Here is a 17,151-nt window from a genome sequence, read left to right on the forward strand (position 1 = left end):
CGTGCCCGGTTATCAAACGATTTCAAAAAAATTCTGCGAACACTTCAGTAATAAGCTGTTTTGTGTCGTGAGAATCTTCAAACATCCAAACTCAGAGATGGTGGTAGCGATTATGAACAGTTCTCGAATAACATGGAATATTTTTATATGACTATGAGCGAGTGAAATTTAAACTACGTGTATGATATTGATATTTTGTTGGTTGAATCACGTCTAAAAAAGAAAACACCAACTAATTATTGTCCGGACTTAGTTATGAGTAGTTGTTGGAAATTTTTAGGGAAGATCTGTGGAACAACGACTTTTCGAGCAGCGACTGAGTGTTGTACTAAGGGCACCTCTCTCATTATACACTCTAACTGTAAGATTTTTGCCTCTCCTTAACATTGTCGCAGTCTTTACCCGTTTCTTTCCGCAAAAAAAAAGCGAAATATGAAATTATGCCATTGAATGGTGCTTGAATCTGAAACTGTTATATAATTGGCTATTATGTTGTAATCAATGAATTACTACACTATTATCCATTTCTGGAAATCTCAGATTGAACTGAACTCATAAGTGGTGAAATTACAAGTGACTGCGGCAAAAATTATCATTTATTAAACCCGAAAATTCTCTTATAACAAAGAATCACGCAGGAACCCAATAGTGACATTAAATGCTTAGAAGCGACGTGCACGTAGACGCACTTCGTTGCTATAGGCGAGACCATCACCTCCTTGAGCGGAAACATGTGGTGCAGGTTGTGCCTGCTCGCCTTGCTGGTAGTTAGCGTTGGCTGGATATTGCTGCTGAAACCAGTGAATTTGATTCGTTGAAGGACCTGTAGTGAACAGAAAAAGATAGTGAAAATGATTGCAACGTACAGAATCCTTGTAAGGAGCAGGTCCAGGACCAGGAGGAGGATACGACGGCTGAATGGGTTGCACCGGCTTCACTTCAACTGGTGGAGCAATGTCCGGAGTTTGCACTCCAGGCACCTTGATATTGATATCAGGAGTCTGTACTCCTGGCACTCCACCGCCGTTTCCACCGCCTGGCTGATAACGTGGTGGAGGAGCGTCGTTGGCTGCACCATCTGAGTTGTAACCTTGTTGATCACCTCCGTTCGAAGATGGTGGGTACTCGGGTGGAGGCTGGCTCTTCTCAGCAGTTTCGTAACCCGAGTTTTGGGATTGGTAGTCGGCGAGGACAGCGCCGACAGCGAGAATGAACACCAAAACACGCATCTGCAAATTAGAAGCACATTCTTAGAGATATCACAATGATATCAAAGAGTTTGAGACAACAGGAGTGTGCAGTTATGAACATAGAGTAGTTTAGACGGTAAAATAGATGTTGTATACAATAGAACTGCTTCACGATGGGTAACCTCGGTTGCTGTGATGGGATTCATCAACTCCATCTGTTTATATACCAACAGAGGTTTACAATTACGATCTATTTCGATCCATTAAGTTTTCTGTGACTTGTCGCGCGCAGCACCGTCGCAGAAATGAGAACAAACAATTATAAAAACCCAGTTGTCAGATAGGTTATGGTCTCTATGGGCGCTATTAAAGTGATGCTTGTACGAAACTGGTGCAATACTGAAATATAGAACTGCTGTGGTACATCAGAAATGCTCTCATATCGTAAACTATCACACATACACTATCATCTTCATAACAGGAGTTTTTGAACAATTTGACTAAGATAAAGACGTGTATTGACTTGATGCTGGAGTCTTTTCGGATCTGATTCACCACAAATTCTGAAAATTCTGGAAATCTCTGACAAAGCATGCTCTCTCTCTCTCTCTTGAAATTCGGTCGTCCCACCAGAAGAGAACACACATACACATAAGATCCAGAAACCTTTTGCGAATTTTTCAACAAGGAAAAGTATACATAAATAGATACAAAGTATACATAGTATAAGTATACACAGATAGTATAAGTATACAAAGATACACAAATAGAGGACGTAAAAAGTACAGCGGAAGTACTGTGTGCTGACCACTTAACTTTCCTGTGAAATTCTAAGGCAATGTTTACCAATATTTGCCAACATTTACCAACATTCAACTTTGAGTTTCTCTGAACTTTGGAACATTATTGAATCACCATTTCATCACTATTTCCTTGAACTCACCGCGAATAAAACGTGCGAAAATATAAACAGTGTGAATCAAGTTATCATTCCTAATTAAGGTTGGAAATATTTCATATTACTTCAAGAAATCTGTGTGCACCTTTTTCTTCCCTTTTTTCCAATGTATTTCAATGTTGGAAATATTTCATATTACTTCAAGAAATCTGTGTGCACCTTTTTCTTCCCTTTTTTCCAATGTATTTCAATTAGCAGTTCATATTTCTCCCTGAACCTTTTTTTCAACTGATCGATGTGCCTGTTTCGAGAAGTTACTGTGTATACCGAGCCTTCTGCTTTGATGGACTCGGCATGTCTCAATGGTGCGGAGTTTTCAGAGCTGAGACTTGGGTACTTAAACTCTTCATTCTTCTAGTCAAATTTTACGACTGACAACTTTTATCTAAACGCACATAGACTTGAGAGTAGCTAATTGCAGAAGTAGAAAATTAAATCGAGGATAATACTAATGCGGTGCCATCTTCCTCTCTTTATTGCATTAGGAGCGTTCAGGCATCCGCCTAAACGAAGTTAACTGATAAGATGTATCATTAATCTTCCAGCTACTCGTCAGCAGAGTGGAGCAAAATTACAATAGTTGTGTTGACTGAGAGTGATACAAAAAGATCAACTTGAACCTTATGTATGTACTTCCAGCGGACAGAGTAGAATCCCGTGGAACGGTTCTTCTTCTAGTGTCACCTGTCGTCGTCAACGCGAACATCGAAGGTCGGGGAAGCTGGGATTTCCGTGTCTTTATTTATTCTGCACTCCAAAAGGAACAGCGGCCATTTATGACTGGACACCGATAACGACAACTCCGATCCAGAGAAACTAGTGATATGTTTTGCGACTGAGTCCAAATAACATCACCGGATCCAACTACAAGGGAGATTGGTGCGATTGGTTAGAAATTAGTATAGTATACACTACACTGTCATATGCTCATAGTACCGAACAGGGTCAAGCGTGGTGATGAGACACGGCTCTCTCAATTACGACACCACTCCTCCACTCCCTCTAACGTTGCTGCGCGACAGTCCTTCGTTGTGCTGCAAGCTCGGTATATTAAAAATTTCGTGCGTTTTGAAAAAAAAATCGAAGGTTAGGTTTTATGTCGTTTTCAGCATTTCAAAAGTGGATTTGATAGGATTTGATTATCCAAAAAGCTCAGATTCTATGAACATTGTTAGGTTTGAAAGATTGGAAATACTATAACTTCGTGATAAGAGGACCTGTGTGCAGGGTCAAACGTGTAGTTGGGCAAAAACCCTCCTGAAAACGGCTCCCCATAGAAGATCCTCCAGAAAACGACCCAATCATATCGCTATTTCTAATACAGCAATGAAAAATTAGTTAGAATGGACAGAACTAGGGAAGGAAATTGGAAGCTTAATAGTAAATCAAAAATAACATTATATTATAATATCAAATATTATTAAATATCACTATAATGACTATTAATATAAAGTGGGACCTCGTACACGAGTCTGATTGCTACCTGCACTTGGTGGCCCTGCATTAATTAAACGCAATCAGGCGTTCGAGTGTACGCATTGGGAACGTACGAGTTATATAACCTGCACTGTTATATGGCGAAAGCTTCCCATACATTGCAAAAAGGTGCTGTCGTCCAGCACATCGCCAAAACCCATGACCTGAAAGGTCAACTGCCTGAAGGGAGCATGGAATCTTTGACAACAACCGTTCGTTTCGTCACGCTGAACTGCCGAACACTATCGAGTGAACTCCAACAAGCCGCTCTATCCAGACTTCTGCGATATCTCTGTGTGCCTTTTTCTGCACTGCAGGAAACACGCATGAGGGATCGGCCCGTCATCAGCATCGAAAATTACACCATATACTGCTGCGATGCTGATGAGAACAAAGTAGGTGGCTGCGCGATAGCTGTGAGGAACGATTACAAGAACCTGGTGGAGGAATTTGGCTCAACGTCGTCTAGATGCGCCTTTCTACGACTGCGGGATCGCAGAGGACGTAAACTCTGACTCGTAAGTGCTCACGCACCTACGGAAACCGTTGAAGACAACAGTAAGGACATCTTCTATGATGAACTCTATGCGTTGATGTCTAAAATACCAAGCCAACAGGTGGTCATTGTCGGAATCGACGCTAATGCGAAGATGGGACTCGAACAGCAATCCGATGTGCTAGGAAAATGGTATTATCCAGCGCAGCGCACGTCGGACAACGGTGACCGTCTGGTCGACTTGTGCGAACAGACGGGCCTCATCATCGCTTCCACGTTTAAGAGGAATCATCAACTCCATCAGCTCACGTGGCAGGCGTCAACCCTTTTAACGCCTGAAGAGCAGTGCAAGCAGAAGATGAGGACTCTTAAGCTTCAGCTCGACTACGTTCTGACGAGGAACATTCCTCAGTCAGATATGCGAAAATCTAGAGCTGTTTGGGACGTCGCGTTCGACTCTGACCACCGTCCAGTTCTTCTCAGCTTCAAGATACGGTTCCACAAGAAAAACCGAGGAGCTCCTCTCCAACCGAAAATCGACATGGCAGGTCTGAAAGGCGATGAATGCAGAACAAAATTCCGCCAATGTGTGTAGCAATGCGGATTCCTTCACAAAGTGCATCCAGGACTCTGCAAGGGAAACGCTCCCGGTTCTATTGCCGCGGAAGAAGTTTGCCTTTGCATCTGCGGAAACAAAATCCGCATACAATTCTGTATGTGTCGCGCGCAGTGCTGGTGACTTTAACCAGGAAAAACGCCTTAGGAGGAAGCTGCGTCGTCCACTGCAACAAGACCGCGATAACGAGTGGAGCGATGGAGTTTGAGAAGGCGTGGGAGGACAGGAACCCGCGGAAAGCCTGTGCTCCAATAATGCAGTATAGCGGCAAAATAAAAAGATGTTCTCCTGTCCTCAACACCGCCAATGGAGTAGCTGACGGTAAAGCAACCCTTCCTGGAGGGAACACTTCAAGACCTTGCTGAACCGGCTAGCACCGTCAGCTCCTGAACTCGAGCACGTTCATAGACCGACGTATGCGGTTAAGGAGGAGCCACCGACCGAGTCGGTCAGGTATTCAAAAAAAAATAAAATTAAACACGGGATTAGCGCAAAATTCAAATGTCTTGCTCCGTCGAGATTCGAGAGACAGAGATCATCCGTTCAATATGGATAGACGAAAGGATTCCTGACTCGTGGAAATACGCTATCATAGTTCCCCTCCACAAGAAGTTATCCGTCACGGACCCTAGGAATTACGAGGAATTTCTTTGTTGTACAAGGTTTGGACGATTATCCCGGACCGATTCATTAAACATCGCGAAGAAACAACGCGCGACGAGCAAGCTGGCTTTCGTCCTGACCGATCTAAGTTTGACCAGGTGTTCATGGTCAGAAGAGTGATCGAAATCTGGGAACGGTATTCGAACAATTATTTGGAGCGGACCTTAGCCTTCCCGGACCGACTCACCTTAATGACATCGAATCGAAGAAACAACTGCGCGAGTTCGACCCCCTATTAAACATTTTTTTGGAGTTGGTAAGGGGGGGGGGGAGGGGGGGGTGGGAGGACCTTTCCTGTTCAATTTCGCAAGCCACTTTGGCCAGTGTCAATTGTCCCCATGGGTACCCTTGCTGATCTCGAGAACGTTTGACCAGGTTGTTCATATGGGAAAGCAGTGAAACTTCAGCATGTTGCAAAGAAGCTAACAGACGCTCTATAAGCAAGTGATCTGAAATCTTTGGAGAACGGTATCGGTATCGAAACTAATGCAACTAGCGTTTCTGGACTTTGAAGCCGCGTTCGACTCTCCTCTAGGCCGTCTTTTCAACGCGCTACGTGCCCTTCGAAAGCGGCTAAAGTGAATCGTCTTCGCTTCTTCGGTCATATATTAAGGAGACCGGCAGATCGCCTTGTTCAACGAGATCTGAAGAGTTTGCCGGGTTCGAGCTGGAAGAAGCCACCTGGCCGAAAACGGAAGTTCTGGATTGAGGTGATGAAAGAGGACCTGAGGACACTCGCCGTGGATAGGCAGTTCAGGCGAGACGTAAGGTTTCGCAGAATATGGAATAGCGACGAATGAATTGATTCTGTGCAAGCTCTCGCAGAAGATCGAGAAGGTTGGGCAGAGCTGTGTTCAAGGACGGCACACCTCGGCGAAGATGCGGGTAATCGCGTCAGGCGATGACATCACCTCGCTGATTAAGTCAAGTAAGTCATGGTAGACCCTCCTCTGTCGAACATTGTATATAATTCTCTTGAAGAAATATTTCTTACCTAAAATAAAATACCTAAATTTTTCTTTTCTTACCATTGCTGTTTGTTAACATTTATGGCTTCTCAATCTTTCGTACGTACATTGACTATTGCGGTGTAACGAGTTACAACTGTAAGTTAAATCTAATAGTTTTTCTGAAGATGACGACGAATAACCATTTTCACACCGTTTCCTACTATTTCCTCACAATTTTACACATCGACAATGAAAATAACATTTGAGAATTCGATTTTTGCCGATTTTTTCAAAATGGAAAAATGACTAATGCCGAGGCAGCATTCTAAAAGCATTTTCACTATTTCCTACTTCCCACACACAATTCTACTCTTTGACAGTGATTACAGACAACGAATAGTTCGATCCCCACCGGGATCTTGATTTTTGCAAAACCGGAAAAAATTACTAAGAAGAACAATTCACCAGCAGTTTTTCTAAAATTGTGTTTAGAACACTGCTCACCGCATACCGGTGTTATTTAGAGGACATTTCAGAGATTAGAAGCAGGCGCTGAATGGAAATTACTGCTGGACTGACCGGATTTTAGTAGCTTGAAATAAATATGAATAACGGACTATGTATAGAAGAGGCGGAGGAAGACAAAGGTGGCTGCTTCTGTAGATAAAGATTCAAGCTAATAAAGTGTTAAAACATCTTTTTCAGGGACCCTCTGGTTTTTTTGAAAGCTAGTTGAGAAAAAGTTGAGAAATTTAGCATTTTTCTCAACTAGCTTTTGAGACAACAAAAACTAATTGGAGGAAAGTAAAAGCAAATTATGATAGCAAAAATCTTCTTTTACAACATACTTCGAACAGAATTCGTCTTTATTAACAACAAGCTGAGTCGTTGGGCTTTGTTTGAAGTCATACGAATGTTGACGCGTTGCTGAAAATCTGAGACTTCGCACTTTTTCCGCTGCGAGATTACGGCAGCGCGTTTGAAAAATTCGATTCCATATTTTGATAGAGCACTAAGGAAGTCCCTTAGCTGCAAATTTTGGTCTTTGTATGTATTATGGTTCTGTCAAAAGCTAGTTGAGAAAAACTTGAAAATTTGAGGCAAAATTTAGGATTTTTCTCAACTAGGTTTTAAAAAAACCAGGGGAGCTAGAAGCACAGAACTTTGTAGAAATATGGAAGAAATTTTTCTCTACAAATGGTAGCCAGCTTTACCGCATAAAATCCAATTTGAGCGTACACATTCAAAAATTCGTGGAGCCTACTTTGTGCTAGTTTTATCCCTATCGCTCAGTAACAGCATCCAAATTGCTTTTTCAAGTGATAATAATAAATTCGTCTGTATCGTATGAAAAATGCTCTTTTTACTCTCGTACACTAAATGCGAAAATCCCACTTTTGTCGGGGATTGATCTCTGACCGCTGCAATAAAAACAACGACACTTCACTTTGCTCCTTCAAATACTGGTGATGCAGAAAGTGTTTTTCCGTAGAGAACGTTAATACATTTTATTGGTTGTAAAGAAGAAGTTCCGAATCAATAATCGAGCGATAAAAGAAAAGAAGTTTGTCTCCTACGGCCTCTTAGTAGTCAATACGAGGTTACGTTTGGCTAATTCCATTTCTTGTAGATAAAATAATAACACAAAAATTAGTAGATAGATATTAGTAGATAAAGTAGATTTGATGGTAATGACAGCATGTTAAATTGTGAAGAGGATCAAGATTTTTATTTAGTCACGTCCAATCAAATACTTTGCTTTCTATTTCATTATCTTCACAACTTCTATTAGCATGCTGTATAATAACGCGCTTAGTCCGTGTGTGTGTGTGTGTGTGTGTGTGTGTGTGTGTGTGTGTGTGTGTGTGTGTGTGTGTGTGTGTGTGTGTGTGTGTGTGTGTGTATGTGTGTGCGTTTGTCTGTGTGTCACGAAAATACTCCATAATGATGCAAAACTCTGCACCCGGAAGGTGTTGAACCATAGACATGCACTTGATAAGTGAGCACTCTACCTCTTCACAATTGTCCAAACCTGTGGAGATGCATCTTGACTTTGATAAGACAAGTTAGTTTCTCTCATTTGTTAGTGAGGGTAAATAAACTTTTATGCGAATGCATACTTCCTAATTTTCAAACTATCATGCTGTATAATAACGGGGGTATTCTGTCACGTGTGTGCGCCTGTGTGTGTGTGCATGTTTTAGTCCTTGACATATCAAAGATATCCCAAAAAAGGAGAGGGAGACAGATACCATGGCGTCGGTTTGGTGCGCTGGAGCCCCAACGCGGTAAAATGGAGTCAGACGGGTCCTACGCCGTCGAATTCGTGGCCGGGAGCCAGATAGCATCGGATTGGTGCGCGGGAGCCCCAAGTAGAATTGGTTTCTATGGTTCCTTCTCATATCTATTTCCCAGCATGTCTTCCTGATGCTGCTAACATTCTTTCTTCAAAAAAAGCGATCTGACGTAGAACGTTATTTTTATCACTACGATAGTGATATTCGCTTCATCTGATTTTAGCACATCATTCTTTGCTAATAGTGGAGAACGGAGGAAACTCAGACTTCGAATGATGTTTCCAAATTGTGGAGGTTTGAGAGAAACATTGATGTAAAATCAAGATCGATTGTTCTCCAAATATAGAACTGAACGTTTAGAAAAAATCTTTCATCTGTGCTTAAAATTTCGGGTAAAAAAAAATTGAAGAAAGCGTTGATAGAAAGAAGCAATTCTAATTTTACAAAAGTGTCACCAATGTTATTTCTTTTCGATGGGTGAAGCCGAGCGAAGCGAACAGCAAAAAAACCTGAGGTCCGGCTTTAGCCGGACGTTCGAGCTGTTATTATTTATATTGTGCTATATTTAATTCGTTGTTTAATGGTTTGTCCTCAAATTGACAACTGACTGTGGACATCAGATATTCACTCGTTTTGATTCTTTCTCTCATACTCAGTATTTTTTCATTTTTTGGCGAGCTTTTTTTTTGACCAGCTCACTTTAAAGCAGAATTACTAGGGTTTGTCCAGAACGAATTGTATAATTTACACTCTTTTTCTTGCCTTCGCACTCACGACCTCTCGTATTTATTCTAATTTTAGTGTCGTTCTCTGTTTAGTATTTTATCAAGCTAGGCACGGACCGAAGGGTGTGGAACTATACCAGCAAAATCTTCAAGAAAAAATAATACACACCATCTATTTTTCTAACATTTTGCATCCCCTAATATAAGATAATTTGAAGTTGGCTATCTCCTCGTCTTTTTCACCTTGCTCTCCTCATTTTTTTCTCCTCTGCTGACAAGCATTACGACCCCATACTGCTCTGACACTCCTCTTACGACCCCCTGTTCAGAAATTCTCAACGCACGCCTGATCCTGCCTGTGTGGGACGTTGAGACTCTTAGGATCTTTGTCCGTATTGTTCTAATGAATAAATAGGTGGTTCAGTGAATGTTTATTGCTACAACCAAACGACCACTCGTGAGCAACGAAGGCGAAGTATATGTGAAGCCCATGCAAGCAACAGCCAGCATAGGCGGGCCACGCCCATAAACTACCTGAGCTGCAGTGAGGTCACGATAAGTGACCATCATCGCTGGTTGATAGGACCAAAAAAATATTTCAGGTATGTTTTTAGAGAAAAAGATATCCCCTGAAAAACAGTCGCACCACCGTTCTTTGCAACTTCCTGTTTTTTTTTTTTTAATTTAGATGAAAAAAGATGGAGTAAAGGGCAAACTTCCCTTCTTTTTTCATCAAAATTTGGAGACTTTAAAGTCCTGGAAATCGGTTGACATAACATCTGATATGCTACAATCTACTGGGAAAGTTTTTTGCTCCTCCCTGAGTTACTCCGAGTTATTAGACTTTGTTCAATTTCATTCACTTTTTGTAAGGCACTATTTTGTACTATTTTGTAGGGCAAACCCCCCTCTACAAAAAAAACTACCCAAATTACTCCTATGGCCTCATATCACCAAGTTATTTGCGATCTTCCAGACCTAACTATATTCACAGAATCTGAGTTTTTTCTTTACCGATTAAACTCTGCTTGATCCACGTTTAAACTGTTGAGAAGCACTTACAACAGAATTCTTCATCTTTAGGAAGTAGTTTTAAGTTTCTGCCTTCTTTTGCAAAAATTTGGTCCACCTAGGTGTTGAAGCTGAGTGGACCGAATATCACATTCTCAACACATTGTACATCTTCAAAACAAAATGTTGACACTTCCATGTTACTTTCCTACGTCTGAAACCTGTTATAACATCTTCATTGTATATAATTATTTGATATTATTTAATGTAATATTTTACAGCGTATGTAACTAACTAATACTACGTAATATTTCCTTTCGATTGTCATGCATTTACTCCATTCAGTACTGCCCACCGCACACTCCTTTACGGCACCTTTCCCTTTTGACCCACTCTACTTCTCGTTTTCATTTCGTTCCCATCTTCTTGCATTGCATCTTCTTTCGATGTTTTCAAAAGCCAGCGAATGTTTCTGCCCGATTTATCCTTATCGGGTTGACTTTTATTTTTCGCTCCATAATCACATCGCAACCAAACAACAGTCACGATAGAAATAGAGGAGATATACTTTATGCAGATGGCATTGCTTTAATTTGCTGGCTGTGGTAAATCGTAGTATCATAGCCGCGCATACATGGTGCTTGAACTAACTACAGGAGCTTGATCTAAATCAGAGTAGTTGTACCCGACAGATTTATAGGCGTACACATATACAATAAATGCGTTATTAAAGTGAGATAAAAGGTAGACGATTATTCAAACATTAGCACAGAGAGCTCCTATATAATACAATGTTAAAGAATAACTAAATTAAGCTGATGAAGAAAAACTATCTAGACCTTAGCGAAATGACGCTTTTGTTCTTTAATCACTGCCATGACTAAAGTACTTAATAAGTAAGTTCGAATAGGCTGCGTACAAGCCTACAATTGAAATCCGCTGACCACTCTGGACTGCAATTTAGCGGATTTCTTTCTTACGGCCAACTGTGCAGACTGTCGAAGAAAAAGACGTTGAGTTGAGTGATCAAAGTAGAGTAGCGGGAATGGCAGTTTACATAAATTCCCACCCTTGAAACTACCACAGAACGGGCGGACTAGAGCTGTCGGCAAAGCACGGCAACTCCAAACAGCTCTTTAAATGCTGGATTTTAGAGCTGATAAGCCCAGCTCACAGGTTGCTGAGTGGAAGAACCAAAAGAAACTTCTTTCGGATTCGATTTTACTGATGAGAATTAAAAGCGCATGTCATAAAATGCCAATATTCCTTATGTAGGTTACCAGTTTGAACATCCGGCCGAAGCCGAACTTCGGACATTCTGTGTTTTCCACTTCGCTCGCCATCACTGATCAATTAAAATTAATAGTAGCGACATTTTCTGCACAGATACACTTGAATAAAATTCAAACTTCAGATACTTCTTCGATTCCAACATTATATAGATACAATTTGAAAGCATTACCCTAAGTATGAAAACATCATCCTGTGATAACTGTTGGAAAGGACAGTATACTTTCTTCCCAACAGTTATCACTGGACGATGTTTTAACATAACAACGTGAACAACATCATCGTACTGATAAAGACAACGTTCCCACATCAGATCCATGTAATCTGTTAGCTGCTATTTAAACAGCCAGTTTCATTCGTGTTTCCACTTTCAGAAGAGGGTCCGTTGCCAAATTGAGGCAAATGTGCAAGAAAATAGATCGGCGGAGGAAGCATAGAGGTGAAACGCAACGCCTGCGGAGGAGGCGTAGAGGTGAAGGGCACTGCTATGAAACGGTTTCAACGTCCCATTTACATTTTGCGACATGCACACCAAGTTACTGCGTTGGACTCATCCCACCCTATCCAACGGTTCTACCACGGCGGCGAATCAATTCGACGCTGTGGGAAGCGTCGCACCTGCTTTTTGACTGACTGACACACACAGACTAAGCCCGTTATTATACATCATGATCATGATATATATTCATAGTAGTTCATAGTAAATAGTATTCTTCGTAAGAAAGGGAAAACACTTCAGAACAATTCAGTCACCGAAGAAAAATATTCTGTTCAAAGAATCTGCTGTTGATAATCATGCCCTGCAATAAAGGGGCTTATTCTGTCAAAGTGTGTAGCGAAATTCCAGAAAGCCGTTAGATGGGTCCTGTGGCATCAGGTTGGTGCGCCGACGTCGCAACGTTGTAAACGGAGTGAAACAGGTTCGTAGGCGTAATGCGAGGCAATGGGACTAGAGTTCTCCAGTCTTGTCAATTTTTGTTCTGCTAATAAACTGACATAATTATTCATAGGATACGAAGAAAGATACAGAGAAAAAAATTGAAATCAAAAGGAATATTGCACAGCTAAGGTATAACTTGAGTAGATGCTCAAAAGAAAACGAAAACACATGGTTGGAAACATTAATCAGCGATATTACATTGGTAAGTATTTGGTGACAGGACTCCGTGCCGTTCTGTTCAGTTTCAAAGATGAAGCGTCTGCTCAACATGAGAAATCTAGGGAAACCACAGATATTACCCTGCACACTCCATCTAAGAGCACAATGTTTTCGCCGCTTCTACTCTTGCCGAGCTCACGAGCTTACATGAAAATAGACCTAAAGCATCAACCTACAAATCTGGGTTAGTGCAGGTTTCAGGTGGGTTATGCCTATAGGGGGTCGTAGATTTTGGGGAAGAGGGTGATTTCGTCCATTTGTTCCTAATTGCCGTAGAAAAAACTCCAGAGTGCTCTTGTTTTTTTCACAATATTCGGAGGATTCATTGACGGTATGTCGGTAACATCCTATATTCCCCACTATTAATTGAACATGAATAGAGTCGTCCACATAGCTCATTCGTCTGATGCAAACATTGCTCCCCATTGTTTGAATTTCAAACTTTCGAGCTGACAACAGAGGTAGCTGTCTTCATCATCGTTAAAACTGGCGCTACGTTTTTATTATTTAGACAAGTTAGCGAACTCCGAAGAAACCTACCTCTTAGGTGGCGCGCGCCTGAACAAAAGGCGCAATCCATAATGGATACATACGGCATAAGCGCTTAATAGCTTAAATCTATAGGTGGAAGGATAAGAAGGATAAAGTTCTGGCGTATCAAACCTCTTGGGATGGGCCAACGCGTCTTACTGCAGTTCGTAATCGTTGAGGTATTAGAACGCCTGTTGACCTATACATTGACATGCGGGTGCCAGGCAATAGTCATGTCAGTATTCTTACCCTCCCAGACAAGTCTTGTACCAATTTATCGACCCCAGAGGGACGAAAGGCTTGGTTTGCACTTGTGCGACCGTGCGGCCACCGCAGACGTCTTACCGATTGCGCTACCCGGCTGTAGGTAGCAAACATAAATCTCCACCAGAGTATTAGGAATATAAGGCGAATAGACAATAGTGGATTGTAGCCAATGGTTATTAGGTACTAAGTTACTAGGATACTAGGTAACCTATGGTTCTTGCCTATGGTTAGTAATAGAATAGTAGCCACATAGCTACAAGAATAACACTAAGGCAGGACAAGCGTAAAAAAGTCGTTTGAGTGCTTCAGCCACGGGTAAGAATAACAGAATTGCAACAGCACGCACCCAACGTGCATCAGAGCACATCTGACATGGTTATTGAGTAAAACAGCCCTCGATAGAAGTTAACAGGTAACACCATGCGAACACAATATATATTCCTCAAACTTGAATAATTAGACCTATGTGCCCAGTAAAGCTCAAAATAAACGATAAGGAACAAACCGTTCAAACAAATGGGATCCACTGTAGGCGCAAATGAGAATAGAATTCTGAGGCAGCAATAAAAACAAGTTACAAAAACAGCAAGCACAGCAGAAACTACAATTCAAGCGCAACACTGAAGAGCACAGCATATGGGCGCAAACATATGAGAAGGTATAAGCGAACAGCCACGGCAGGTATTTATGCCCGCGAGGATTTTCTGTTACGGACATTGCTACGTAGTTAGAAACTTGACGTGGGTTACAGACATGGCTACATGTGAAACTCAAAGATAAGATAATTTCATCTTTATTTTAGCGTCATTTTTATGATTCGACAAAACATCTTAACTATATCTCAGATGTTTACTGATCCGGACGCTAAAATACTTGTAATATCACTTGCTTCTCAATCTCACTGAGATTCAGGCGCGTAAGCAGGTTCACCTCGTTTATCAGCCGGTAGGGAGAATTCTCTTCTGCTTACCTAGAAGTAAAGAGGAAATGGAGAAAAAAGGGCCAAATTTCTAGCGTTCCAGTCGAGCATGACGTAATCATTTTATATGAGACCTTTTTTATAATTTTATATTATTATTATTATTATTTTATAATAAATCTTATACAAATGTAAATATCCTATTAACACCAAACTTCAGACTTCTTGTGGTTTTCTCTTCGCTCTCCTTCAGTCATCAGGAAAGATTTGTAGCAGGAGCACTTCCCAGAAATTTCTGCTGTAGAATTACAATTGTTTTTTTTTTTGCGAACGAAGCTTCTGTTGCTCCTTTTTTCAGGAGCACATACATTTATGGAAGATTGAATCGATGTCATCTTGTAGCCATTTTCCTGAAAGTGTCTGAATATTCTACATTTAAAGGATATTCAACTTTGGTTTTACATCTATATGTGAGGTGTGAGGTGCTGAGACTCTTGAGATCTTTGCCTGAATCGTTCCGATGAATAAATAGGTGGTTCAATGGATGTTTATTGCCACAACTAGACGACCACTCATGAGCAATGAAATCGAAGTATATGTGAAGCACACCAAGCAACAGCTAGCAAAACCAGCCACGCCCATAAACTACTTGAGTTGCACTGAGGTCACGATAAGTGACCATCATCGCTAGATGATACTGTGGAGCGAGGAGAGATAGAAATTAATCATGAAAGGCGATATTACACATACAAGCAATAATGAATCATGTTTTATCGTTGTTTTTGGGATTTCTTCTCTTCTTTTGGTGGCATGATATCCATGTTCACTGTGCGATTGTTGATGCTGGCGTTGGCTGGCGTTGACTGGCTGGCGACGCTGGTTGATGGCGAGAGCATTGACGGCGTTGTTTGAGAGTGGTTGACGACGTTGTTGAAGAGTTGGTAGCGTTGTTGTGGTTACTTCCTGTATGGCCGCATCCCAGGCTGCTGCGGTCTCCTAGGAGAGCAAAGCAAGAAATTGTGGCCTCAGCCACACTTCACTCCACATGCGTTCTCATCTGCCGTTTTCAGACAGAGAAGACACAGATTCAGTTTTGTCGTCTGTGTTGTTTTGGAAATTGGATCCGGGAACCGTGGACATCACCCGGAATGATGATTGTCACGATTCTCACCCACAGAGCAAATGATGCAGTGGTGTTGATGTCGCACCTGTCCAGATCGTCCAGGGCGGAGAGCATAGCATCAGCAGAAGAAGATACGATTTTGTGTTTGTTTAATGCTTTTCACCACTATTTATACGTGTTCAGGTGGACCGTTGAACCCGCCCTTAACGAATAGCCTACATGTATCTTCCACTGCTCTTGATGGTGCGCCAAAGTGCTTTTGAGTGCATTATAAAAAATTTGTAATTGATTGCGGGCAACATTGTGAAGGGGTAAACTGCACGTTTTGCCAAATATACTAGTGCCATTTGTCGTCTTCCTTTGTGAGATTGTAGAAGGGCGTTTCTATTGGTAATGCTGCGGAGTTTCTTGGGTGACTCAAGGATTCTTCTGTACATTGACATCTGTGAGCGTTTTCGCAGTGACACCTTAGACGATTCGTGGGTTTGTGCTTGGGCTTCTCTTCTTCTTCTTCAAGAATTATGGCAAAAATATAAATCAGTATTGCTAGGGTAGCGATTGCTCCTGCAGTCCAACAGTGAGAGTTGCTTTTGAGAGAAAGTGATGATGATCGCAGAAGTCTGGTCGATTGCATGTTGCCTCAAGTGCCTCCATGTTGTGATTGCCCAGCATTATGAGTGCAACCTTTAGCTGATCTTTGTGACGGGATACTGATATAACCTTGTCCTTCGGTAGTGGAGACATGATCGGTGCTCCGAAAGGAAGACTTTGGTATTTTCTGCAGATGACGCAACCTTTTAGGAATTTCCTGAATACGTAAGAGGGAAGTAAAATCCAAAAGCGTTGTCTTGCGATTGAAAAAGTGTGCTCTTTCCCAAAATGACCATTTTTGATGTGAATATTCTGCACGATCAGCCTGGATAATTCCGAGTCTTCTGGGATATAAATCGGTGACCTTGTGTCATACAGAACTGTGGCATTTTCGTAGTCGGGAGTAGTCCCGAATGATTCCGTCCTCGTCGCGAATAATCAGTTTATCATAAAATCGCCTTTTTAGGGGTTCAAGATTAATACATCTGTGTTCATGACAAATTAAAAGGCGTTCTGCGTTGAGCATATCAGATGCGGTGATTTTAAACATATTATCAAACTTGTCGATTTCTGACGCCTTTATCGGTGACGAGCGATTTGATTGGTTTTTGCAACAATTTTTACTGTTTCTGCAGCCTTCGCTAGCACACGAAGCACGTTGTCGATTTTCGAAAAACGCTTGAGATCCATAAGTTGTTCTTGTTGTTCGTTTTCTTATGTAGTTACTTTCAATGTAGTAGTAATCATTGTTTCTACTCCGTCATTCTCATGGATGTCAGAGAGTGTTTTTATCGACTTGATAGACCACTCACTATAGTGATATTCTAGCCAGCGTGGTCCTCTGATCCAGTCGTGCTCGATAATTTCTTGTGCTGTCAGACCTCTGGTT

At 41.5% G+C, this 17,151-nt stretch overlaps 3 protein-coding genes across 3 annotated transcripts; 2 read left to right on the forward strand and 1 right to left on the reverse strand.

Moving 5' to 3' along the window:
• Positions 1–662: 662 nt before the first annotated feature.
• Positions 663–1,229, reverse strand: RB195_001973 (uncharacterized protein; the record flags this gene model as incomplete). The annotated part of the gene is made up of 2 exons (XM_013442961.2): positions 663–791; positions 867–1,229. The coding sequence occupies 2 exons, from the start codon at positions 1,227–1,229 to the stop codon at positions 663–665; spliced, it is 492 nt and encodes a 163-aa protein (XP_013298415.1).
• Positions 1,230–3,722: 2,493 nt separating this feature from the next.
• On the forward strand, positions 3,723–4,139 carry RB195_001974 (uncharacterized protein; the record flags this gene model as incomplete). Its single annotated transcript, XM_064199003.1, has 1 exon — positions 3,723–4,139. The coding sequence occupies one exon, from the start codon at positions 3,723–3,725 to the stop codon at positions 4,137–4,139; it is 417 nt and encodes a 138-aa protein (XP_064054884.1).
• A 78-nt stretch (positions 4,140–4,217) lies between these two features.
• On the forward strand, positions 4,218–4,715 carry RB195_001975 (uncharacterized protein; the record flags this gene model as incomplete). The annotated part of the gene is made up of 1 exon (XM_064199004.1): positions 4,218–4,715. The coding sequence occupies one exon, from the start codon at positions 4,218–4,220 to the stop codon at positions 4,713–4,715; it is 498 nt and encodes a 165-aa protein (XP_064054885.1).
• Between the last annotated feature and the right edge of the window lie 12,436 nt (positions 4,716–17,151).

The sequence above is a fragment of the Necator americanus genome, chromosome IV (assembly GCF_031761385.1).
Source record: "Necator americanus strain Aroian chromosome IV, whole genome shotgun sequence".
Lineage (NCBI taxonomy): Eukaryota > Metazoa > Nematoda > Chromadorea > Rhabditida > Ancylostomatidae > Necator > Necator americanus.